Raw genomic sequence first — 25,659 nt, forward strand, 5'->3', positions numbered from 1 at the left:
CATTGGTTTCTTAAATGATCCTTAAATCTTATTTTCAGGGCAATTCCCAAATGGAAGATCCAAAGGCCATTTTAAATACAGACCAGATTCTGGTGTTCTCTGGAAGACAGATGTACTCCATTTGCCATCTCTTTCACCCTGTGAAATACGGACTGCAAATTCATACATGGTGTCTGGAATCAGGTTCTCAACCAACACGCGTCTGTTGGAGGTCTGCTTGTGGTCCCACCTTGCCAATTCCCCCTTTTCTCGATAGCGCACAGTGTACTGTCTATAAGGAAACAAGGCAACCGGTTGACCAATTCTCTGCAATTGAACGCTAGGTTCCTTGCTATTCTTCCTTCCCCATGAGTAATAACTTTGGGAGGTAAGGAGAGAAATTAAAGAGGACAAAAATCTACATTTTTTGACTATGTTATTAAGTCAAAGAATTTACTCTTAAGTTCCAGGAAAGGTGTCTAAAGTCAGCCAGGAAAGATGGAGCTTAGTGTCTTACAGCTCCAAGATAAAGAAGGGACGGGACAGAAGAGGGACATGTTTGACCAAGCAGGTGCCTTCTGAGGGATGTGTGTGTGTGTGTGTGCAGACATGTGGTGTGAAAAAAGCAATATGAAGAACTGAAACTGGCCCAAGGTATCTTGGTTCTCCAGAAAAGACAGACAAGAAGATCCACTTCATCCCAAAGCAGGCATGTTTTCTATAGGTTCAGGGGGAAAGGCAGCATGTGGTTTTGAGTAGAATTATTACCATGAGAAGGAGCGAAAGTGTGTAATAAACAGAGCAGGATAGAAGAGCTTACAAAAGGAACTCTACTGTATGATTAGCAGGGAGAGAAATGCTAGGAGCAAACATGGTAGTAACGATCCCAGACAGAAGACATCCTCCACACTCAAAGAGCTGCAAACTCCATTTATTGTATTCCTTTGCCAAGATATGTTCTTTGCAGCCACTTGGCAGTAGAAAGCATCTGAAGCATTAACAAGGTGATATTTAATAAGTCAAGATAAGACTTCAGTTGCAGACACAGCCTACCAATTAATACAAGAGTCTTGCTAAGAAAACTCAGGCCCTTTATCATTTTGATCAAGATACTGGGAATCAAAGTCCAGTGGTAATCAGGAACAAAATGGAAGAGAATCACTATGAGTTTTCTCACTTTCTTTCAAATGCAGCAGATGTCTTTTTCTTTTTCTTTACTAACAGTAACAAAACTGTATATAATACAAATAATGGTGTGTGTGTGTGTCTGTATAAAGAATAAATATATATAATAAAAATATTAAAATATATACATAAAATACATATATAATCTCAGAATTATACTCCATTCATTTTTTTAAAGGACGTTCACTTTTCTTGGTTGTAGATATGTTCAAAAGTTAATATATAGGGTCCTAAAAGTTAATATATAGAAATCTTGGCTTTTTCTTGGTAATATAAACTATTCAGTAGTTTAACAATAAAATTTTAATGTTTATATTAATCTACCACTAACAAGGAATGGTGTTCACCAATGTTTTTTAAACACAAAGATTACTTTAATCTTATGATTAGTTTTTCTTCTACTGCTATTGCAAATCAGTATAAAAATCTGAGCAGCATAATATCATGAGCTATTATAATATCTAATATTATCAAAATATCATTATGAGTCAAAACAGTGCCTTCTGCTATGCACAAATGAGCTAGATATAAGGCAATTCAGTGTCTGAAGAATGAAGAACTACAGTGTGCAAGGCCTTTGACAAATGTCCCCTTCTCTACATAAAAATCCTTCCTACTGTCACCCTTCCTGGTTAATAGGAGGAAAGGTAAGACTCCTCCTAAAATGGGGTCACGTCCTCTGCTCACAAATAGATCACAGTGAGACAAGGCAAAACCCACATGGGGCGAAGAAAGAAAACGGAATCTAGGGAATTTCCAGACACAAGACAAAACTCTGAACAAGTGAAAAGTGAGGTCCTGCTGTGTGCATTACACACAAGGCCCTGGTCATATCTGATCTGAGGAAAATGTGTGACGGCACCCGAGACTAGCTAGATTGTCATAGAACAGTCTACCACCCAGCTACAGGAGAGTCCAGCACTCACATGTCAGAAGATACAGTCATGCAAATAAACACATGTCTCTTAAGGACCAGAAATTCACATCTCTCATACTAAAACAAAGACAAATAAATAAGGGAAAGTACCTTGATGCAACAACTTTCTTTTGTTTTTCCAAAACAGGATCCACCCAGGCTACAAGCACGGATTGGGATGACATGACCCGGACATTGATGTCTTCAGGCACGTCTAGTTCATCCTCTTCTGAAATGACAGCGGGACATGTTAGAGTTATCTCAACAAGAGGATCTGCCCTGAGTCCTCTGGCCCCAGAGTTCATTATTCATGCTATATAATTTTTAAATTGCTTACACTTGATGTAGATAAAATGAAAGCTAAGCAATTGTTTGCTTGGTCAATGTAGAACAACCAAAATCTCCATTCTTGTTCTTACCCACAGTCTAATAAATGGGCAGTTTACTTGAAAAGTTCCCCAATACAGCTGACCTAAAGAACAGTGCAAAAGGGATGCTTTGTCTTGGTCCAAAATACTCCAAGTAACTCAGTGTTTTCTTAATACATACTGTAAGTGTCTGGGAAATAATACAAAATTTACAGGAAGCAAAAGTTTTGGGGGAAAAAAGGTCAAGCCAGAGCATTTCCTTAGCAATCATGGCATGAAATGAAATTCTGGTTCAAACAAATGCACAAATCACATTGGGTTCAATGTCCTCCCATTTTAGAAAATGTGGATCCACCAAGACAGATTAAAAGTTACACGTTCAGACATAAAGCAGAGTTCAGTTTGCCAATTTCCAAGAGAATACATCATACCCACGAAGCCTATAGTTTCTGTTCAATCTCTACCCAAAATGAGGACTTACAGGCTTCAATTTTGCTTTTAGTCTCTTGAGGGTTTTATTTTTTTTTTCTTTTCACCTTCTAGGGACCATGTTTCAAAAGGATGTGACTTTTCTACAGGTAGGGGAAGGTGGAAATAGCTTTTTAAAAAACAATGTGGACACTTTTTCTATAGCAGTAAATACTGAAAAATAAAAGTGCAGCATCATGTATTTGAGATTTCCATCACACAATGTAAGCAACTATAATCATAAACAAAAATGATAATATAGAAATATACATAATTTAGTATCTGATCTGTCAGATAAAACTGTAATCACAAAAAAATTGTGAATTCCTGAAAATAATCATGCTGCAGATTGCCTCTTTAAATTAAGGTGCAGGACCCAGAATAGGTATGTGGAATTTGTTAAGATGTAGTATTTTAAAAATCTGTGAATGGATGTAGGGAAAAACATCCCTTGGTAAATGAACAATGGTCAGACTATGAGTAAGCCTCTACCACACTTTTCTCACTCTTCTCAATGCTACGTTTAAGAGATTTGGGCTAAAATTAAGTATGAGGGCAGATATTGCTCACTGCCCCCTCCACACAGACTCTCATTTCTCTCTGTTCATGGTCTGCTACCAAGGGCAACTGATGTGTGGGTTAGACTGTGACTGTAATTGGACCAAATGCTTGGCCAGTCCTACAGCGGCAAATCTGTCGCACGGGGAAGCCATTCAAAATACACAGAGAAATATACTTCCTCAGACGAACATGCTTATCTCTGAGTATAAATGAAACATGCTCGTGCCCGAAATGTGACCAAGCCGGTCCCAAGGTTTCCTTCACACTCAGTGACATCCAAGTGATTTGCCACTTATGCAGCATCATTTGGAAACAACCCGGCATCCACACAGACCAGGACGTGAGCAGGTTCGTCCTTGGAAACGTACCTGAAATCTTCCGTTTCGTTAGGGCAGCCCTGTAGACAGGCTGACTCTGCCCCTGTGAGTTCATGGACTGCAGGGAGACCACATACACCGACTCCGAGGCTGTGGACCAACCGGCAATGGGTGAGGCTCCGTGCTTGGCTTTCCGGGACACACACCCTCTGTGTCCGCATCCCCAACCCACAGCCCCACTCCCTTCCCATCTTGTCTTTCTGGAGCATTCCAACTTCTTCAGGATCATTAAAGATGAGACCAAGAACATTAGAAAAATAGGCTCAAGAAAAACACTATCGTGTGAGAAAACGTGGAAGTGATCTTTACCTGTAATTCTTGAGAAATGGGTTTCTATTTCCTCAACATTGAAGAAAGATGACCGATGTTTAAAAAAGAAAACAATAATATAGTTGCCCACAGAATCCCCCCAACTTCTTTTTACCTCCAAATAGAGAAGAGGGCTCACTCTGGGCTTTTATCTGTCATCACAAAGAAGGGAGCAAGACAAGAAGAGTGAGTGTACCAGGTTATCAGTGCAGACAGGATGCTGGGCCCTTGGAAACTGAATTCCTTAGAACTGAGCCTCCGAAGATTTGCTAAGAGCAAATGTCGGAGTTCAAACACATCCTTTATTTCTAGATTGTTCTTTCAGTTAGTTCCTTCTACGCCACACTCCATTAGTACCTAACCGAATCTAAACTTGAAAACTATTAGGAAAAAAATTACAATGATGAAATAAAACTTGTAACTCTTGAGTACCATGAAATCATAAAATCTGGGATCCAGATGAAACCTTGATTAAATTCCAATTTGGCCTTCTACTTTATAAGTAAGGACATAAAACCATGAGAAAATCGATTTGCCCCCAGTCATGCCCCTAAGAAGGACTCGGAATCTTCTCTGAATCCGGAGTTTCTAATGCCTAACTCCCAGCTCTATTGACTGAGTTTCCAGTAACGGCCTTAATTAGTTTAAGAATAAAAATGAAGCAATATGATATATTTCTTTTTTTTTTTTAATTTTTTTGAGATAGAATGAACACGGAGAGGGCAGGACGCAGACAGAGAGGGAGAGAGAGAGAGAATCTTAAGCAGGCTCCATGCTCAGTGTGAAGCGTGGCATGGGGCTTCATTTCACCACCCTGAGATCATGACCTGAGCCCAAATCAAGAGTGAGATGCTTAATGGGCTGAGCCACCCAGGCTCCCTAGTATGATAGAGTCCTAGTCATACACCATCAGGTAATACACCATCGGGTAATACACCATCAGGCAATTACACCTTCAGGTAATACCTAAGCAAAACTTGCAGAGATGACAGAGATGCTAGTGAGAACCTGTAACACTCGGGGACTCTGTAACACTCGGGATTGGGGACTCTGTAACACTCGGGGACTCTGTAACACTCGGGGACTCTGTAACACTCGGGGACTCTGTAACACTGGGGACTCTGTAACACTCGGGGACTCTGTAACACTCGGGGACTCTGTAACACTGGGGACTCTGTAACACTCGGGGACTCTGTAACACTGGGGACTCTGTAACACTCGGGGACTCTGTAACACTGGGGACTCTGTAACACTCGGGGACTCTGTAACACTCGGGACTCTGTAACACTCGGGGACTCTGTAACACTGGGGACTCTGTAACACTCGGGGACTCTGTAACACTCGGGGACTCTGCAACACTGGGGACTCTGCAACACTGGGGACTCTGTAACACTCGGGGACTCTGTAACACTCGGGGACTCTGTAACACTCGGGACTCTGTAACACTCGGGGACTCTAACACTCGGGAACTCTGTAACACTCGGGGACTCTGTAACACTCGGGAACTCTGTAACACTCGGGAACTCTGTAACACTGGGGACTCTGTAACACTCGGGGACTCTGTAACACTGGGGACTCTGTAACACTCGGGGACTCTGTAACACTCGGGGACTCTGTAACACTCGGGATCGGGGACTCTGTAACAGTCGGGGACTCTGTAACTCTCGGGAACTCTGTAACACTGGGGACTCGGGATTGGGGACTCTGTAACACTTGGGGACTCTGTAACACTCGGGGACTCTGTAACACTCGGGAACTCTGTAACACTGGGGACTCTGTAACACTCGGGGATTCTGTAACTCTCGGGCACTCTGTAACACTCAGGAACTTCAGGCATTGCAAACTCTCACAGTAACGGGAAAATTAACCCTTTGTTTTTGCAAACAGCATGTCAGTTAAACATAAAAGGAGATCAACATTCAAAAACCTCACACAGAGCAACTTACAAACTGCAATAGCCAGTCACATTTCATGGGAAGGGGATATTATTTGACAAACTTTGAACAGCCTATCTCTCTCTCTCTCTCTCTCTCCACACACACACACATACATACACACACATAGGGCAAATGAAACTCGTGCTTTGATGAGTAAACTATTATTTAGGCTAAGGTTCTGACATGCTACCACCGGATTTTGAAATATATGTTTCATAAAAGAGAAAAATCAAGCTTGTAACACTGGGATTCATAGAGCATCAAACTAAGCTTCCAAAAAGAGAAGTCCCATAGGATGGTTAATTTCTTGGTGCTACTGACAAAGGAAGCAGCCAAAGGTCAACAAAGAAAAACTCTGCCATCTAACCTCCCAACCCAGGAACACAAAAAAAGAAACTTAAAAAGCAGTGTGCCATCATTTATCAAGAGCCCCCAAGAAATGAATAATTTCCCGCAACTGATGTTTTTACTTATTTGTGATGTATTTCTTAAAGTTCCTAGATTGTTGTTAATACCCAGATTCTTGACTTGCTAGCTCTCTACACTAAACCTGGCCTGAGATTACCATGAAGTAGAATAAACCAGAAGAGTCCACGTGTCTGGTTCTGGTCTCGGCTGGGCTGAGTGTGTCACGCCTGCCCCTCATTTAGTCCCAACAAAAGCCCCATGAAGAAGCTATTCTCACAGTCTCCTCTTTGCAGATGAGAAACCAGGGGCAGGGGGATGAGATGACCCAACCACAGTCATGGACAAGGTGTTAGGGCCAGTGTGACGCCAGGATTTACTACAGCAGGTGAGGGAGGAGGCCCCAGAGCCAAGTGCTGGTTATGGAGCAACAATCTCTTTTTCACAGAAATAACGAAGACTCACTGGTACAATAACACACTCCGTTCTGCGCCCCTGATTATTGGTACTCTGGAGATAAAATTTCCAAAATGACCCCAGCATCATCAGCCCAGTGCCCCCTGACGCCCCAGCCACCACAGCCCCTTGTCAGAGCCAGTGTATCGGCTCTGAACTTGGGACTGTCTGTCATAACTTCCTGAAGGCCCCACACTCACGCACTACTCCTTTAGTACTGTCCCGCTCCCACGTGAGTCCGGGCACTTGCTGTGTCCTTTGGCCTCTGTCTTCCATTGCTGTCTATGCTCCCCTGGATGGGCTTGGCCCGCGGTGCCCACCACACCACTTCAGGCCCCCCGTGCCTACTCTACGGTTTCTGCTTTCACGACACCCTGTCTGGGATCTGTCTCTGTGAGGGACTGCTGGGGCCCCGGTACCCCAAGAGGCCTGACACGGAAAACGTCTAGTCACATGTGCTTTGTGAATGAGTGGGCGGGTGGGACTTTTGCTGACAGGACCCCACCTCTCTCCAGGTCTCCTTGACCATTCTCTGTGGGCACCACGCTCTCAATGGCATCTCGGTCATAAACATAAGTAAAATCCTACATAGGAGGAAATGAGGACTCTGGCCTCCCATGACACAGCAGGTCCAACTGCAACATCCGCTCCTGGAACTCACAGCATCCTCCCCATTATGATAGAGCAAGTGTCCAGGGAGACCTCTTCTTCTTCTTGGCAGTCTCATAGAGCATTGGGGATGGCAAGTCCAACACTTTTTTTTTTTTTTTTGGTGAAAATTCAAAAGCCAAAACGTCGTGGAGGCGTAGGAGGCACTGTCTATCAGGCTGGGACCGGAGCCCAGCCCTGACCTCAGTTCCCACATTGGTTCAAGTTCAAAAAGCAGAAAAATCTGTCTGTTGCCCTTGGATGAGCCAGGGGTCACTACCAAGCAAATGAAGAGACAGCAGCACCGGTCAGGTGAGAAACTTGTTCGCACTAAACCAGGTTTTACTGCATGGTATCTACGAAGGACTCAGAACAATGAAAACTTCCCACTGGAAACATGCTGCCCTGCAGCCTCGGGAATGCAGAAGGAGTGACTCCCCTGCTGCTGATACTCTGGGTAGAATCTGGCCCATTTCCCCGAGGAGTACACTTATTCAGGGCAAGGGGTAGGTTTGGGAATGAATGACCGATGCGTCTCCAGATGACGGGGCCTCTGGCTCTAGGTCTCGCTGCTAATACTGAAGTCTCACAAAACACGCTCAGCTCAGATGTCTCCAGTGCCTTCTACGATCCCACGTGGTTTCCGGTGGCACTGGAGAAGAGAGGTAGCTTGTCTTTTTGTTGGAGGACTGTCGAGTCTGAATACTGAGAAGGTTTGTATATTATGCCCAGGAGAACACCCACCAGAATTGTTCAAGGTTCTTCAGCAGGTGGCTGAACAGACAGCTTGAATAGGACAGTGACTTCTTGGTTATACCAGAAGGGAATGTAGCGTGGCTTCCACTAGTGTCTCCAACCAGCTCAAACCAGCCCCGAACACGCCTGCCATGTGGCCCACGGGGTTGGCCTTGGGCGTCCTGAGGAACTTGGAGCTTCTTGTCCAAATTCCAGAATCTGTGGTCATGCCTTGAGCAGAGGGGATTGTGTTTCCGGAGCACTCGGGGCACCTGGGGCCAGCAGACCTTCCTCCCACAGGCAGCCCTGGTCCCACCATCACCTGTCTCACCAGGCTGTTTCCTGAGCTCCAAACTACTGGTCCTCACTGCTGCAAGCCTAGAACCCTCACTCTGGCTTCCATTTCTCTACTTTGTCTCGCCTGTCTCATTTCCCGCCACTTGCCTGTCCATAAGTCTGACAAAGACTTAAGGAGGCAACACAGACACCACTGCCCTCTCACCAGTGACTCTGTTCATAGCACAGACCTTCCGCTCTGTGCCCTTCTGGGCTCCTCTGCCCGGAGCCGGCTCTCCTTCCCACCTCCAGCCCATCTCACCAATAGAGGCCCGGCCCGGCTGGCATCACCAAGTGAAGAGATCACCAGGTCCTACTGGAGTCTTCTGGGAGGGTCCAATAAAGAACCCCCCTTCCTCATCCAAGTACTGATCCAATTTGGAAGAGACTGAAGAATAAGCAGTGGGGCCAACATATTTGCTGCTGGCACCGGCTATGTTGGAGATCATGGGGCAAGCATGCTTTCTAGTATGAGCGGCAGAACCGCCAGGCTCTGCTGCCCAACCCTAGGCCCTACGTGACCTGTGCCCAGAGGAACTGAGTAGATCATGTGCTCTCTACAGTCTGGCTTCCCTGTGGGAGGAGAACACACAAAGGGGCAACCCACGCTTCCCCGGCACCTCCCGCCAAACTCCTCCGGTCAGCCAGGGGGTGTGAGCAAACGGAGGGAACAGCAGGAGTTTGCAGCGTCGCCTTGCTCGGACTGCGGCCTCCGCCACTGTCCAGACCTGTCAGTGAGTGAGAGCATCCAAGGTCAGGCCTCGACCCCAGCTGGAACCATCTCTCCCCATTCCAGCAGACGTTCCCATCTGCATCCCAGGGCCAAAGCGTCCTTCACACAGCAAGGGTCTGCAAAGGAAGAAGGCGGGCCCGGTGTGCAACTCTACCAGCGGCCACATTTCATCTTGAAAGGACCCAAGGTCTAGGGTCCTGGGAGCTAAGACAAAGCTTGAAAGAACAAAATGGTGAAAGCAGAGACAAGATGCGAAGAGCATCAGCTTCCCTCCCACGTCCAGGGTAACGAACGGCCCGGCTCAAGGAACTGGTGCTGAGATGAGGCAGCAGCTGAGGCGCACGTCGGGGGCTCGTCCTGCCACTACCTGCAGGTTGAAAGGACGAAGGCACGGAGGACGGACAGAGCAAAGAGCACAGCTAGTCATCCTCATACCTGGAAAAGGAACAGCACCGCGTCTCAAATACAATCTTCGCTTATGAACGAGCTTCTAAACGTTGACGTGATGGCAAAGGTCACCAACACATCGGATACCATAGAACATCGAACTCACCCAGTTTTTTAATTTCGTGCGTCCGCTCATCTCTCGTCAGTGGGACATAATTCATCTTCCGGCCACTTTCTCCGTAGCCCAGAAGAAAACCCCGTGATCTGCGTGGACTCTTGGCTCCCGACAGGCGCGGTGCCTTCCACGCAACGGAGAGCCGGTCGTCTGAGGATCGGACGCGGACACGCAAGGGCTTGTTTGGCACTTCCTTTTCTTAAAGGGGACATGACACAGAAATTATTACACAGTATACCCCTAAGAGTGAACCGCTGAGTCTGTAAAGTCTGTCTAAAGACGGAGCAGCAACAATTAGCAGCTGGGCTCAAAACATCCATTTTTGGTAAACCAGTGCTAGTAGGAACACTTTTCTCTCCAGGGTATCAACACTCGATGCACCCGTTCCTCCCCGCGCTTCAGACAGAGAGGTCTCAAGAAGTCATTTTGAGGCTGCCAGCCAGAAATTTTGGATGTTTTACAACGTTCCTTCTTGTCTATTTTGCCTTCTTAAGGCCAAAACTATATATTCTCTTGTGAGAGCCAAAGGTCAAGTGTAAAAATAGAGCAAACACACTTGTGCATTATTTCTAACAGTCCTTTCCTAAGCACTTTCCACTCTAAGGTTGAAAAGACAGGCTTTCCTTGTTTTTACAGGAAATCCCTAAGAGTGAAATGCTAACTGGTTTTTGTGTTTTACCTTGGTTTCTCTGACCCGGCTGTCTTGCCCCTCCAGACAGACACAGCAGCAATCCCCAGTCTGTGTTCTTTCCTTGTGAAATCGATGTCTAGAAATCCTCTTGATAAATGAGCAATCTCAAGAGACACCCTGATTGTTAACTTTTTCAAAGCAATGCCTTCTGGTGACCAATACTTAGTGTTCAAAGTCTTGCTTTTACATCAATTAAGAGCTGATAAGTTTGGCAACAAGGCGGGCGCGGGGAGGGTGTGACGACCACACTGCCCGTTTGGGACATTAGCCGCACTCTGGCCCGACATCAGGGATACAGTTTGGCTAATGAGCATCTCTCCACCTACAGAAGCCAGGTACTTCCCAGGCATTATTCTTCAACCATCTACATTGGCCTTACTATTAGTCAATTCTCAACTAACTTTTTAGACTAGAAAATTCCCAGCTAAGCAAAGACATAAAAATAAAATCTAATGTCTCAAGTTAGTGTGAACTTCAAGAATGCAATAAATCAATAGCCATTGGAGATGGTTATTCTGAAAAGTCAGACACGCAGTGCCCATGTCTTGACTCTAATCAAAAGGAATATCCTTTAGTACATGAGCTGGAGATTACCTACTCAGTTATTGGGCACCCTCATTCCTAAAGGCGTCTACAAGAATACCAGGTTATGGTTCAGTAAATACTTTTCTCTATATGCACAATGGTCATTATTAAGATTTTTTGATTTTGACCCAAAAATGCAGCCAAAGGACTAACTACATAGAACTTGCCCTTACAGCCTGGGGTCATGAGTGTAACCACTTTCCGTAGGGTTCTACTAAACTGATTTCAGTTTTGTTCCAAGTTGGAGGTAAGCTCTCAATTTCAAGGACTAGCCTCTATAAAAGTTAAGGACCATCAAGTAATTGCAGAAATGATAACTACACTCATTTATATAGTTCAAAAGAAAATAATTTGCCAAACTATTCAATACTGATAAGCCAACTCATTAATGGCACAGCACGGAGTAACTGTATGAGTTCCTACATTAATCCTATGACCTGGTAGCTTATATGCATTCCCAATGGGGATCTCTCATTCATAGCCTTAATAATGTGGTGCCCATGTTCCTAGAAAGGTCCAGGCTACTAAAACTTATTAAGTGTTTGAGTTGTCCACAGGTGACTGTGTCACAGAGGTGAACAGGAATGCCCTTTGTCAGCATTGGTCACTGATGAATAGACCTTGTGTGGGGCCTGAGTGGGAATTTTTTTAAATACTGAGGGAAATGTCTCATAAAAACCACATATGAGAAGCAAAATCTGGATAACGAGCAGTATGTTTAGTCTCATTTATCAACAACAATGTTTTGGTTTGTTTTTAAAGTTAGCAGATTGGCAGAGGACATTCATTAGAACAAAACACATAACCAAGTTGACTTTCTCAGCGATAGTGTTTGTGCCTTTTTCAGCTTTGTGCAAAGGCACAAAATAGACTTGACATGAGCCATGAGCAGGGGCATAGAAGTCAAGAGAAAATTTCACAGGAAGCAAAAACCTTTGCTTCGTTCTGTCTTTACAGCTTCTAAGTCACGTTCCCCTTTATGTGCCTCCTGTACAAACTGTCACCACATGCACAAAACTCAGTTTCAACAGAAGACCCTCCTGTGAGTGATGACACAGATTCCCTGAGGGTGAGCCACCTGAGGTTGGGGTTTGATTTCATGGGGTTCCCAGCTTTGGACAAGGGTCGGTACTATGTTTTTTAAAAGCTTATAAGGTGAAAATTATCCCTGTCAACAACATAGGATATTTATTTTACTTCTGTAAAAAGTTCATACCTCCTCAAGGCAACCTCTCACTGATGTGGGGCTGAAAATGATGCTTGCTCAAGCTGCCACCGGCCATTTGCACTGCTAGTATTTTGGGCAGAAATGACAGGGTTATCACCGCGGTCTATTTCCTGAGACAGCAGTAAATGGGACAGATATTCATGGTGCTGTTATCAGCTGGACTGTCCTCGGTGCACCCCCATCCCGGCTCTTTCTAAATCCCTCTGTGGCCTCTGGCAATGCTCCCATCATTCCAGAAAGCAACACATCAGCTTGGGAGTTCTGGGTGATCACCAGCAAAATGGGCGAATGTACTGAGAACACACATGTGGGTCTTATAGGAGTCGGGAAAAAAAAATCAGTTATTGAATGGAGATAGTATTCTCTGCCATGGGGCTCCCCTCCAGTCCTGGGACACTTCCAGCCACGCACACCACAGGGCAAAGTGTTTCGGGAGGATGCACTCTCACTGCTGAGCCTTGGGAACACAGCAGGTCTCTACTCCAAACAGATAACCCCTGACACTCAACAGTAAAGCACTGACAAAACTCTAAAAAGGAAAAAGACCATGGGAACCATGACAGGGTCCCTGAGAAACAGGAAACAGTAAGGTTCCAAGGACAAGGACCTTGGTCTCAGATGGCACAAGTTTATTGCCTCAGGTGCCCAGCTTGTGACTCTGTCTTGATTCCTGCCAGGCCCAGTAGGCATCAGCCACACTGCTGCCCTCAAACTGTATGGGCTTTCACCACAGTCTCGAACCTGCTCTGTAGCCACCCCACACCAGGGCTGGAGAATGAGGCCGGCCTCCTGAGCAAGGGGGAATGGGGAACAGGGCTGAGGCTAGCCCCAGCCACCAAGCACACTGCCTGCTTTACATAGAACTTCACAGTTTACCGTAAGCCCTCACATGGTTTATTTTAATTGTCCTTACAAGAGCTTCCAGGTTAAGTAGGATACATGTCATAATCCCCAAGAGAAAACTGAGGTTTGAAAAGGTGAAGTCGCTGACCCAAGGCCACACGGCTACTAAGTGTCAAGTGAGGACATGAACTCAAGCACTGCGGGCTGGGTTCCATTCTCATCTCCCTAGATGCCTTCCACTTCCACTCTCCCGTCACCCCATGTGCCATCCCGCCAACCACCTAACCTCTTCTGCCAAGGAATGTGAAGCAAGGTTCTGAGCTAGACAGACCCTCCTCAGGGCATGAGTATAATGCCTGGCACAGTAGGCATTAAGTGTGTGTGTGTGTGTGTGTGCACGCACACTTAAATAGACCAGACAGTACACACAGCAGGTAGCAAATGAATAGGAGAAGGCCTCTCATCAAAGACCGTCCTGAGACCTCCTCCCACCAGACACAGAGGTCACTGACTCTGCAAACCACCGAGTAAGGTGAAAACGGCCCCCTCAACACAGTCCCCCATCTTCCAAACCTTGGTTTTAGGAAAAACCAACTGTAATTTTTTTCAAGTATTTTGAAATTTTCCTTTCTTTAATATTCTGGGATACATACCATCAACCATTTTCTTAAGACCTTTTATAGGTCATCTGGTAATCTTCTTTTAAGCTGATGCACACATTAAAAAAAAAAAAAACTACCCATATGGTTCAAATTCACTTGCCATGAAATTATTTTAGTATTTTCTTTAAGCCCCATGAAGTTTTTCTGATAAATCTCCCTTAAGTCTTCTATCATGAAAATAGGAAGTCGCAATTGCCACGAGTGACCACATTCACACTGACCGGCACAGAGGATCTTTTAAACTTGGCAGGATACAGTCCCGCCTCCACTGCTCTTGGAACAACAGAATCAGGTAGATTACTCAGAATGGGTCCATCGCAGAAGACCCACAGCACTTGATTACACACTGTCTCCTTGGCAGGGCAGCTGGGTGTGACGATTACCACCTGGATTATAGCAGACTCCAGAAAGCCAGACAGGACTAGAACATCTCTGCAGATCTCTCCTGCCAGCTACGAAAATTTGCAAACATTCTGAAGTTATACAGAATCAAAATCGGTTCTTTTCACAAAGAAAAAAATTTAAAAATCAAAGGATCAACAAGGTGCTGTGCCCATCTACACTCCAGCACTGGCTGAACATGGTTGCTTGTGCACTCAGCTTCCACAGGCACCGAAGTCAGGGTCTGAATCCGAGTCTAGTACTCCCAGGCTGGGTGACTTTGAGAACCTTCACTGAAGCTCAGTTTCCTCTTCCGTAAAGTATAGACAGCATACGGAGTTTTATAAGATAATCCACATAAGGCATTTAAAGCTGTACTCGGCTTCCATTAAGCACACATTAATTGTTTAATTAAATGTGTTTGAGACTGTGATAAAGAGGAAACCCCCCATTTATCAGCTTCCCTGGATGGGTGTGCCGCCCCCTCCAGAACGTGAGCCATGGCTGGACCACGAGCTTACGGTGATGCTTTGCATACAGGGGGCACAAAAATATGTGTCCCAAAGAACCAGACATAAGCAGAAGAAAGCGCTATTGCCAAACACTCTTCACACTGAAAACCTTCTCAGCTATGAGGTGGTCCAATCCAGACCCCTTTTTCTGCACCATAAACTGGCAGCGCTATTCTTCATCAACATCTAACAATTGTCAGTTACTCGGAGCAAGTCCCTGCTCTTTGGTGGCATAAAAGAGTCCATGACCACTGCTGTCCAGTGACCGCTTTCCTCAGCCCGGTCTCAGGTAACAGGACATGCTCATTTTCCTACAGAACATCCACCATCACTCAGCACACAGCTCCACTGAGCAGCCTGGCACCCCGCTTCACTGCCCGCCCAGCTTCACAGACATAGACAGTCCCAATCCTCCTCTTCATGGCCCAGGAGGGCTGGCCTATGTGTTATCTGGCTCTCCGCTCCCCTGTCCTCTGCCCCCAGCACCTTCCCCCAAATTCCCAAACATCAGACCCTGAGGGCAGCAGGGGCACCAGTCTGTACAGCCGGAAGGGGTCTAACCTATGAGGCCAGTGCAGTGACCCTTATCCCGCAGAGTGCATCAGACGCACCTGCAGGGCTTGTGAAAACACGCCCCAGCCTCCACCTCTATCAGAGCCAGGTGCGAGTCCAAAGCTTCTGTGTACTTTTTTTAAAAAATTTTATTTATTTTTTAAATTTCTTTTCAGTGTTCCAGAACTTTTTTTTTTTAAAGAATTTATTTATTTGACAGAGAGAACAAGAGTGCACAGCAGGGGAGCAGCAGAGGGAGAAGGAGAAGCAGGCTCTCCACCGAGCAGGGAGTCCAGGGAGGGACTCTACGCCAGGATCCTGGAATCATAACCTGAGCAAAAGGAAGATGCTGAACTGACGGAGTCACCCAGGTGCCCCAGCTGACGTGTACTTTTGATAAATAAGCATAAAGAAGAGGAGGGAGGGCAGGAAAAGGGGAGGGAAGATGCATTAGAGGGTGTGCAGATCAACTGTGGACAGCCAGAACAGAGACAGGATGTGGGCTTTGCTGTCCCCACTCAGAGTATGGACTCCCTGCCACTGACGTAGGCCCAGCCCCGGCATGGAGTGACGTAGGCCAAGGGCTCCTTCCTGAGAGAGTTCTGACTCGTCGTCTCGAGACACTTCTGAATGTTCCACGAAACTCTCCTTCGACACCAACATATGCAACACTTAAACTGAAGTCTTTTCAATGCTATTGTTTTCTGTTCCAAAAAACATCCCAATAATCTGACTACTAGGTTTTTGTGTGATATTTGGATAGGCCTAGCTATTTAACAATAAGGAGAAAGGGTACCTTATTTCTTTATTTTAGAATAGTGACTGTCACTCTGTCACCAACCTTCATAAATTATTGGATCCCTACCAGGTAGATGGCATTTGACAAACGTCCTCACAATCGCCCAAAAATGCCCTGTTTACAAAGTGAGGCTGAGGATGCTTAAGGGGGAATTTCAAAGCCAGACAGCAGGGGCAGGAAACTGGGCTGGACCTGCGGTCTGTTGGATCTGTAACCCTCCCTGTCTCCACTTCACTCTTGTTCAGAAACTCCTAGCGGCTACAGAGTTGGTGTCACCAGCAGCCACACTATGGCATAAGCATGGTGCCTGCCCTGGGAGAAAGTCCCCCTTGGTACCTCATAGACACCGCGGAGTGAAGGATCTGGTCTGCTGCTCCAGGAATCACTGTCCATGACCTCCATGCCACAAGTATACTACTTAGAGAAAATGCCAACATTGTCCCCAAGACCTCGCTGCTCTTAAGGGAAGTCAGTCCTTCTGCTCCGTCAGGAGCCACTCATCACATGAGTCTCTTGACATTTGTCCGTTTCAGCGCTCTGGGAAACACCATGCAATGAAGAGCCCAGCACCTGGGCAGCCAAACCGACGGCCTGCCTGCCTGACTCATCCTGGGGAGCAGTTGGGACATGAGGGAGAATGGTTTTGCGACTTGCACACATCTCGCCACCCTCAGAGCTACTGAAACAGCAGCCTTAAGCCCACACCTAGAGGCAGTACATCCTCACTGTCTTTCCAGGGTTTAGGAGAGGACAGAAGATCTTGAAAGAAAAAAAAAGAAGAAGAAGAAGAGAAAAGAAAGAAAAACAACCTTGATCTCCCCTGAACACACCACAGCCAGTGACTAATAATGTTATGGATTGTGGAAGTCCAAAGAGCCTTTCTAAAACATCAGACACTAATTCTTAAAACAAACAAGCCAATCTAAGTGTCTTTGGTCAAGCTTTCTCCTGCCCCAGGACCTGTGCAGTTCTTCATAGACTCTTCCCTCCTGCTCTCTGGGATCATGCATGGACACCCAGACTGTCACTGGATGAGGGAGCCACAGGGCATCCTACTTGGCATGGAGTAGAGAAAGGACAGTGTAGTCAGAGGCCAACCGCACAGGCTGGTGTGAGGCTGCCAGCACTTGTGCCCTAAAGGGTGACCGTCAAAATTCAGAGGACTGTCTCAGAAACAAAGCAAATACAGTAAGCCCTCCTGGAACCTCTCCACAGAGGTCATTTTGTCTTGTCTGCTGTCGGTTTCACAAGATTGTGGAATCCCTTTATCCCTTAGCAGAGCTCCTCAAACTCTTCCCTGAAGTTCATTTAACAGCAAAGAAGATGGTGGAATCCCAGAAGCCTGGAGCAAGGCAACGTATTCATAATCTTTTTCTCAAAATCCCACTTCAGTCTTGTAGACTACTCTAATATCTTGGTGTTCATTTTAAAGTAGAAAGTAACATTTTGAAAGATCATGCAGAAAGCACTTCCTGTGGACGTGGCCAGTGTCTCCTGTGCCTTCAAGGACTCCTGGCCGGGCAGCGTCTTCCCAGGTTCTGAGAAGCCCAGTCTGAGAAGCCGCGAGAACCCCTGGTACATGAGCAGCTTCAGGCTGGCATCCAAAGTGTCCATCCGTGGCTGACTTTGACCCCAGCAGTGCTATGAATATCAGTAAAAATGACTTCATACTGGCAATGTCACCCCACAACACTAGGGCTGCAAAATGCCAGGTCACCCGAGATGGGGCTCTGCACAAGTTGACTGTGAAGTCCTGCCCCGGGCGTGAGAATGAAGAGGTTCAGCAACTACTTCCATGGACACATCCCTCAGTTCTTACAGATCTTAAGCCTTTTGAGAGGCATCGCTCCCTACACTAAGCCGACCATCTTCCAGTATAGGCAGAGCGAGGGTCTGCTTCCCCCTCAGGACAGCAACTCATCTCTGAGCCTGGAAGGACAATACCAGCCACAGATGTCCTCAGCCATCTGTGACAGGAGCTTGCAGGGAGCCAGCCCTGGCCCAGCCCCATGGACACAGCATGGGGGGATCAGGGAGCTGCTTCGGCTGTGGAGGTCTCCTCCACTGGAGATGGGCAGGGGCTGTCACAGGAAGCATCTGCTCTGGATGACTCTGGGGGTAATGTTGCCTCCAGAAGCTCCTCCTGAGGACCCATGAGGGCCACGGAAAGCAAGAGGAGCAACAGCCCATTCCTGATCTCCTCAACAGCTGAAATGCAGACATCTGGCATTTCTTCACCCTGCAGGGTAACATGGGGTCAACCTCCTAGACTATGGAAGCCAAGATGAAGGAGTGGGAAATATGCTGAGGAAAACTGTCTCTGTTCCAAGGTTTGTTTGGTTCAGTTTGTTTGTTTTAGTCTAAAGCTCTTCTGCCTTGCTTTCATTCAGCAGGGCCGTAAGTAATGCACTTGTTTTCTGGAAATAAAAGACCTTGTTTCTGTCGAGTGGCTGCTGATTAATTCAACTTTTTACTGTGACCCAACGTGCCCTTTGCAAATGGAAGACCGGGTTAGGATATATGAACAGGCTGGTAAGTTCAAAGAGAAAGGCTGTCTTTCAGGCCTAATACCTGCATTTGCAGGGATTCTATATAAGGACCACATCCCCCTTCAGAGACCTCACAAGGGACATAACTGACCTCTTTTTCACTCAGACATGACAGGAAAATCCTGTGAGGGGTCTGCCATCAGACAGTGGCAGCTGGCCCCCAAGATGCTGACCTCATCAGAAGCATTAGGTATATTAACGACTGCAGGACATGAAGGCCACACGGATGGGGACAGTTCATCTCTCCAGCATTCAGGCCCTGCCCTGCCCTGGGAGCAGCCCCTCATCAGCCTCTGAAGAGAGCACCCACCCCACACCTGGGGATTCGGCCTCACTCCCGGTCACCAGCTTCCTAGGCACTCACTGATGGGAAAGTCTGTGAGCACATACATTCATCGATGTGGAGGAAACGCACGGTATGTCGGGGCGGGGGGGGGGGGATGTCTCTCCAGTCCGCGACAGCTCCTGATTCCCTTCCAGGCATTTCTGTGGGGGCTGGAACCCCTGAGGCCTTTGTTCTGACCCAAGAACATTCTAATGGGAGAAGTTACACAGCTCTGCAAACAAGATTCCACTGCCTACATTTTCATTGTTGAAGAACGGGCTTGCAGGCTGGGGAAGTCTACACTCTAATGGGAGAGGCGACTTTGGAAGGAGGCACTCGGATAAGATGGGAGGCCCCAGGAGGAAGGGATATCCCCATAGCAGATGGATCCTGCTGTATACACACCTCGTCTTCACAGACCAGCCACCTCGTGGAATTCCAATCCACAAATGTACTCCATGTCATTCCAAGACACTGAAGGCAAGAATTAGGATCTCAGACTGATCGCCGCCCCCCTCTGTGGCCAACACTCTGCCCTGCCCAGGACCACCGCCAGCAGCAGCAGCTGAACTAGCCAGGGGTGACCCTGACCTTCTGACACCCCACTCTGCATCTCACACTGCCCTAGCCTAGCCTTGTCACTGCTCATCTCCCCTCCCAAGGCGCAGACACTGAGTGAGTGGAAGCAGCCTCCAAATGCACTTCTGTTTAGCAAGCATTTATGGAGCACCTACTGTGTGCTTGACCCAGGCCCCGGAGATACAAAGACAAGTAAATCAAAGCACCCTACCATTGAGGCAGCTCACCATCCAGGCTGGGGAGCAGAAACTGATTTTTGCCCTGTAAACTGCACTTAATAAAACTCATGATTGCATGAGAAAGCTACTGAGAAAATCAGGCCAGAGACATTACTAATTCCCTGTGGGCCAGGGCGTTAATTGAAACTAGCGTGAGAAAATAGGACCATCTGATCGTAATTACTTTAAAAATTCTGGACTGGGGTACACTTTAAGCACAAGTCTGGCACACAGCAGCCCCTGGCCTGGCTCCAACATTATGGGATAGAGCCCCGAAGGGAGCAGCACTGTGTGTAAATGCTCACTGGTGTGCTACACCAGTGACCTTTTACCCAGAGTGACGCCCACCATCTAAATATGTTAACGGGGCCTTCTTCCTGGCTCACAGGGTGGTGGTCTGCCACGCCATCACACACAGAGAAAGGGCAGTAGGTGGGACAGACAACGGGCCGTGGGAGACGTGTGTCTGGTGGATCACTGGAGATGATTCTTGATTCTGTGCACCTCCGTGTGCTCAGGCACAAATTCAACACCTAGGAACTGCAATTCAGCATTTCTCCCTTTAATAATATGATTTTGATTTCGCTGACCCAAAACAGTCAAAGGAGTGGAGGAAAAGGCACAGAATCATTTCTCAGTAATACAAATGGTTCCCAATTGCTTGCAAAGTTTAAAATCATCCAATAAAAGTGGTGGAATCCATACACTTCATGTCCTCAATTCACAAAATTTCCAAGCTGAAAGGAATCCTAGAACTTTAGAATAAAACTTAGAACCTGAGATGGTTCTTAGAAAGGAGACTAGAATCTTTCCATGAAGACCCAGCATTTCACAGCTGAGGAATCTGGATCCAGGAATATGCTGGAGCTGTAGCCGGGCCAGCCATGGACAGGGTGGCGAGTATAGCCTGGTGGTGACTATGCTCTGAAGTCAACAGGTCAGGAAAGGGCCCATAGCAGGACACTATGATTAGAATTTCCACCTTCCACATCAGTCACATTTAAATAAATTGGCAAGAAGATACACCTGAAGGTCAGTGCTCGTTCTGACGAACTATTGATAGGAAAGGCAAGAATTCATAATTTTAGATTATGAAACACCCACTTCTCATATGACCATAGGTATTTCCTAATAAAAGGAATGCCAGGGAAGGAATAAAGATGCCAAACTGTGGTTTACATGGTTTCTTAGTTTCATCATTTCCATGTTAAATAATTCAACACCTGTTCAACAGCAGGTATCAGCCTTTTGAGGCAGGCACCGAGGAGACTAGTAGAGCTCCATGATGGACCCGAACCTAGGCTTACCCTCAGGTCTGACCATGTGTGCAAAGCAGCTTCACGTCTATGAAGTCAATCTTGAGGAGTCATGGGGACAGCAGTTCCCCTCAGAGACAAGAGGAGGGAAGGGAGATGAGGGTTTGGAAATCATGAGAAAGAAGAGGAGTGGTGTGACGCTGATGACCTCTATTTCAGAGGGAGGCAGGAAGCAAGGCTAGAAGCAAGAGGAAAGCAGGAGGACGGAGACTGAGCAAAGTGGCAATATTTTAGACCTGACAGCCCATAGAAGAAAGGAAGTAACCTTAGTGAGGACACGGAGAACAATTGCCAAACAGTGCTGAGGACCCAGTTGGAGTTAGCAGACCAGCTGCAGGGAGTCACAAATGTGCAGATCAGCTTAGCTCTTTGCTTCTCCCACAAGACTCAGAAATTCACATGCAAGAGAGAAGTCAGGGAGTAGAGGCTCTAGTATGGGGACGAACAGGCCGCTGAGGCTGTCCCAGGGTCCGGGGAGCTGCCAGGCTGTCATGAGCAGGACCGGAAAAGACAAGAAATGATCCAGGACCAGCTCTGGACTGTGGAAACGGGAAGGGTCTGTGGACCCAAAGCCCGAGTCGGTCCAAAAGGGAGCTCAGGAGAGTGAGAGAGTTGGAAAAGTGAGATGACTGTGGAGAGGAGCAACTCGACCACCGGCAGCAGGTGGTAGCAGCTGGAAACCACGAGGTGAGGATGTCACATGGGCCACCGCCATGGAGGACGCCCTTGTGGACAGGCCATTAGGAGCCAAGCACTAAGTTGCTATTTGTACTGGGGGAGCAACCTGGAGGTCCGAGAATGGATGGGCACAGTTATGCTGGTACTGGATGAGAAGGGCCAAGGAGAACACTGAACTCAAGTCGGAGCTATAATTTGTTTAAAAAATGAGCAAACTTCATGGGCTGAAATATAATGTAAGAAAATATGAGGCAGAAATCCGACTTTTATCCCAGGATTATGTCTAGTTTGGGCGCCACAGCTTAAGGACACCATAAACAACTAGATTTTTAGAAAACCATCACCTTATTAAAAATACACGATCCTATTGAGAACGAAAATTTTCCAGATGAAGAGCCTGCTGAAAGGAGAATGACCTGTCCGCCAAGTCCCTGGGCTGGCTGGAAGCAGAGCTGGGCCGTGGTCTCGTCCTGACCCCAGTGTCACAGACCAGGGGACCCCACATCCGGTACCAGAAATGAAAAGCTAAAACAACTTCAGAAAAGAAGTCTGCAGGGAAGGCAAATAATAAGATGGCAATATCTGAAGGGACTTGGGACCTTTCTTCCCAGGGGACAAAACAAAGGGATATGGGTTTGTATCTCAATATGAGGGATTTCACATTGAAATACAGAGAAAACTTTCTGACTAAAAGATATAACATGAGCTATCCAAAGCCAAAGCCAAAACCTCTGCCAGAGTTGCAGTTCTGCTTAGTCCTTCTACTTTCTGAGTCCTGAGGGCTTTCAGATTTGGACTAGTGACTAGTCAGATTCATTCGAGTTGACCTGCTGTGTCCTTCCTCCTCAAGCTCCCACTGGCCAGTGGTCCCCATACCATCTCGGCAACATGCCACCATCTTAGCACCTCCCCAACCTGGCTTAGTCTATATCTCAGTGTTGTTCATTTTTCAAAGAATTTATGATTCTGCTACAGGCTGAATTGTGTCACCACCACAAATTGATATGTTGAAGTCTTGACTCCGAATTATCCCAGTAAGTAACGGTCTTTGGAGACTGAACCTTTTAGGAGGCGATTAAGTTACAATGAGGCCATTGGGATGAGCCCTACTCCCACCCGGCTGGTGTCCTTTTAAGGTGTCTTAAGACAGCAAGAATGTGTGCTCACAGTAGAAAGCCAAGCCAAAGAGAGGCCTCATGGGAAATCAAACCTGCTGACACCTTGATCTTGGACTTTCAGACTCTGGAACTGTGAGAGAAAATAAACATCTGTTGTTTGCCACCACCCTCTGTGGTATTTTGTTATAGTGGCTCTCACAAGCAAATACAGATTTTGTGGGTTATTTTTTGCTTACATGTTTATTGCCTTTCTTTCCCACTAGAATCCAGTCTTCATTAAGGCAAACCTTGTTTGTCTTACCCACTATTGTATCTGTAGCATCCAGACCTGCCTCTGGAAAGCCAATGACACTGAATGAATCAATCTAGTAATTAGTGAAAGACAATGAGGTCGAGATAGGTCTCCACCTCAAAAAGAAGCCTTCTGGGATTTAAACTGAAACTACTGTTTCCAGCAAAGCGAAAGGATAGATTTTCCTCTGGTTTCAAATAAAACACTCAAAGAAAGTGAGATGTTACCAGTCAAAGCACTAAAGGGAACCCCTGGGGCCTTCCCACAGGAGCCAATGCCAATGTCTACATTTTGAAGACAAATCCCTTCCTTTAAATGAAGATACCTGGAACACAAAATACTTCCTTTGTTTAATAGGATTGTCATTTATTTAACCATTCCTCCAAACAGCAGCATAGCATATTTTCCAAGCCTTATAAAAAAAGGCATAGATGCATGCTGATCATTTACTGATAATTTCTCATAAATTATTCTTAATATTTTTATTACCAGTGAAATGTAATTTTTTCCTGGACCATTGTAACCAAGTCTGTGCATTCTGGCATTCATTTTTTTAAAAGAAAAAATTCTGCTTTATATCATATGCTGGAAATAGTTTCAGCTAGCAATTTCTTCCAGTATCTTTTTTATCATAATGTAAAACAAATATAGCATTATGTATTACAGAAGAATGCTCTTTGGCAACTAGGGCACACAAAGTCTTCTACAGAGAGAGGTTAAACGATTTCACAGTATGCAAAACCAATAATGAGTTGGAGCATGATTGTCTGTGGGTCCCAATTCCCAGTGTTTCTGTAACCCAGAATTCACTCAGAAAGATCAGAGACACTCATATACACACAGGCACACACACACATGTTTTTATTAAAGAAGTCATCAGAAATTAATTACTTAAGAAAAAGCAAAAGAAAATTACTTGTTCTAAAACCACAGTCATTCAGAAAACTTTATCAGAAAAATTATAAAAAATAAAATGGTCATTTAAAATACAAGATTCCAATACAAGGCACTGAACATCTGTCAGTAAAAAGTTTACATATGCCCCTTCAGGCTAGAGAAGCTCGGAATAAATACCCTTGCCTATTTTGCACATTTCCTAGGTGTACTACCATCATGGCTACTCCTCACTGTCATCATTCTCTCAGTTTTTATCTTAGCCCTTTGCTCTTATTCCTCCTGTCATGCTCATACTCTCTCTCTGCTTCCACTCACTCTGGAGCATGACTCTGGAATCCATGCCCGCCCCTTAGTTTTCTTTCCCAACTTTCATCTCCCTGCCTCCAGTCACCTCCAAGATGTCTCCCTTCCAACACCCCATGATAGCCGCAAGTCCAACATATTAGAATAAAAACATATCACCTTTCTTTGAAAGCCAGCTTCCTTTTCAGGTTGCTTCATTTTTCTAACCCCTTTCTGTGGAAATGGGACTTTGAAACTGCCTACACCCGTCAAAGCTGACCTGAGAAGTTGATTGTGGTCATTGGTTTCAAGGTACTCACCTTCCTCTCAAAAACAACATCAGATCGATGGACTTAAAAAAATGGTTCACAGAATAGAATACAGGTCCTTGCCATATTGCCTTTGGGATATTATCCAACCACACTCCAAAATAACTGCACTCATTTTGCATTTTTTTTTCACCATTAATCGAATATATTCAAAAAATACAAGAAATGAAAACACTTCTCCCAACAAGCAAAACAATATGACTAGACAACATCAACATCCAAATGATAAAACAGACATATATACAAATATGGAGCAGAGATGGAAGGCAGGTGCTCTGACATACCACAAAATATTCCACGCTCATAAGAACAGAGAGAAAGACTTGATGTCATACATTTGCCAATAAAAGCCACTTCTTGGTGGATTCCATTCATTTATGCCATCCGCAGGTAACAGAGCAGTAAACATCCTTATCTTGGCCAGGGCTGCCATCTCAACGACCATATTTGCCTGTTAACAGTGCAACAGTATCCCCAGATGTAGACGCAGACAATTCCCCACACCAGAACACAAAAGAACAGTGGAAAATGAGCAAACACGGGCTGGAGTCTGGGCCATCAGGTGCAGAGCAGATTGACCGAAACCATGTGCCATGTGTGTTAGTTTAGCAATGGGAACTACATGAAGGTTGGTAAGCAATGTGTGTGACAGAAGCACGACCTTCTTGCGAGATGGTGCTTCAGTGAAGACATGAACCAAAGGAGGACATAGTACCTGTGACGGTTTCATTAAATGGTCCTGGACCCTTAATGGGAAAACCATCAATCTGGATCCATTCACCTCCTAAATGAGGAAAATGCAACTTCATAGTTAGAAACGAGGACGATCGGATTTTCCACATTTCAGA

The 25,659-nt window shown here is 45.9% G+C and overlaps 1 protein-coding gene across 5 annotated transcripts in view; it reads right to left on the reverse strand.

The window, feature by feature from the left end:
* FNDC1 (fibronectin type III domain containing 1) overlaps nt 1-25,659 on the reverse strand; it is a 113,574-nt gene that overhangs the window by 56,453 nt on the left and 31,462 nt on the right. For 3 of the 5 annotated variants that reach the window (XM_032338580.1, XM_032338581.1, XM_032338578.1), the window contains exons 4-8: nt 25,527-25,595; nt 9,967-10,173; nt 3,846-3,944; nt 2,192-2,309; nt 84-271 (exon numbers count right to left, since the gene is read on the reverse strand). In XM_032338580.1, the coding sequence (XP_032194471.1) occupies nt 84-271; nt 2,192-2,309; nt 3,846-3,944; nt 9,967-10,173; nt 25,527-25,595 (681 nt within the window). The remainder of the gene's footprint in view (nt 1-83; nt 272-2,191; nt 2,310-3,845; nt 3,945-9,966; nt 10,174-25,526; nt 25,596-25,659) is intronic. The other 2 variants (XM_032338579.1, XM_032338582.1) reach the window with 2 other exon arrangements.

This window comes from Mustela erminea, chromosome 4, assembly GCF_009829155.1.
Source record: "Mustela erminea isolate mMusErm1 chromosome 4, mMusErm1.Pri, whole genome shotgun sequence".
In the NCBI taxonomy this organism is placed as follows: domain Eukaryota; kingdom Metazoa; phylum Chordata; class Mammalia; order Carnivora; family Mustelidae; genus Mustela; species Mustela erminea.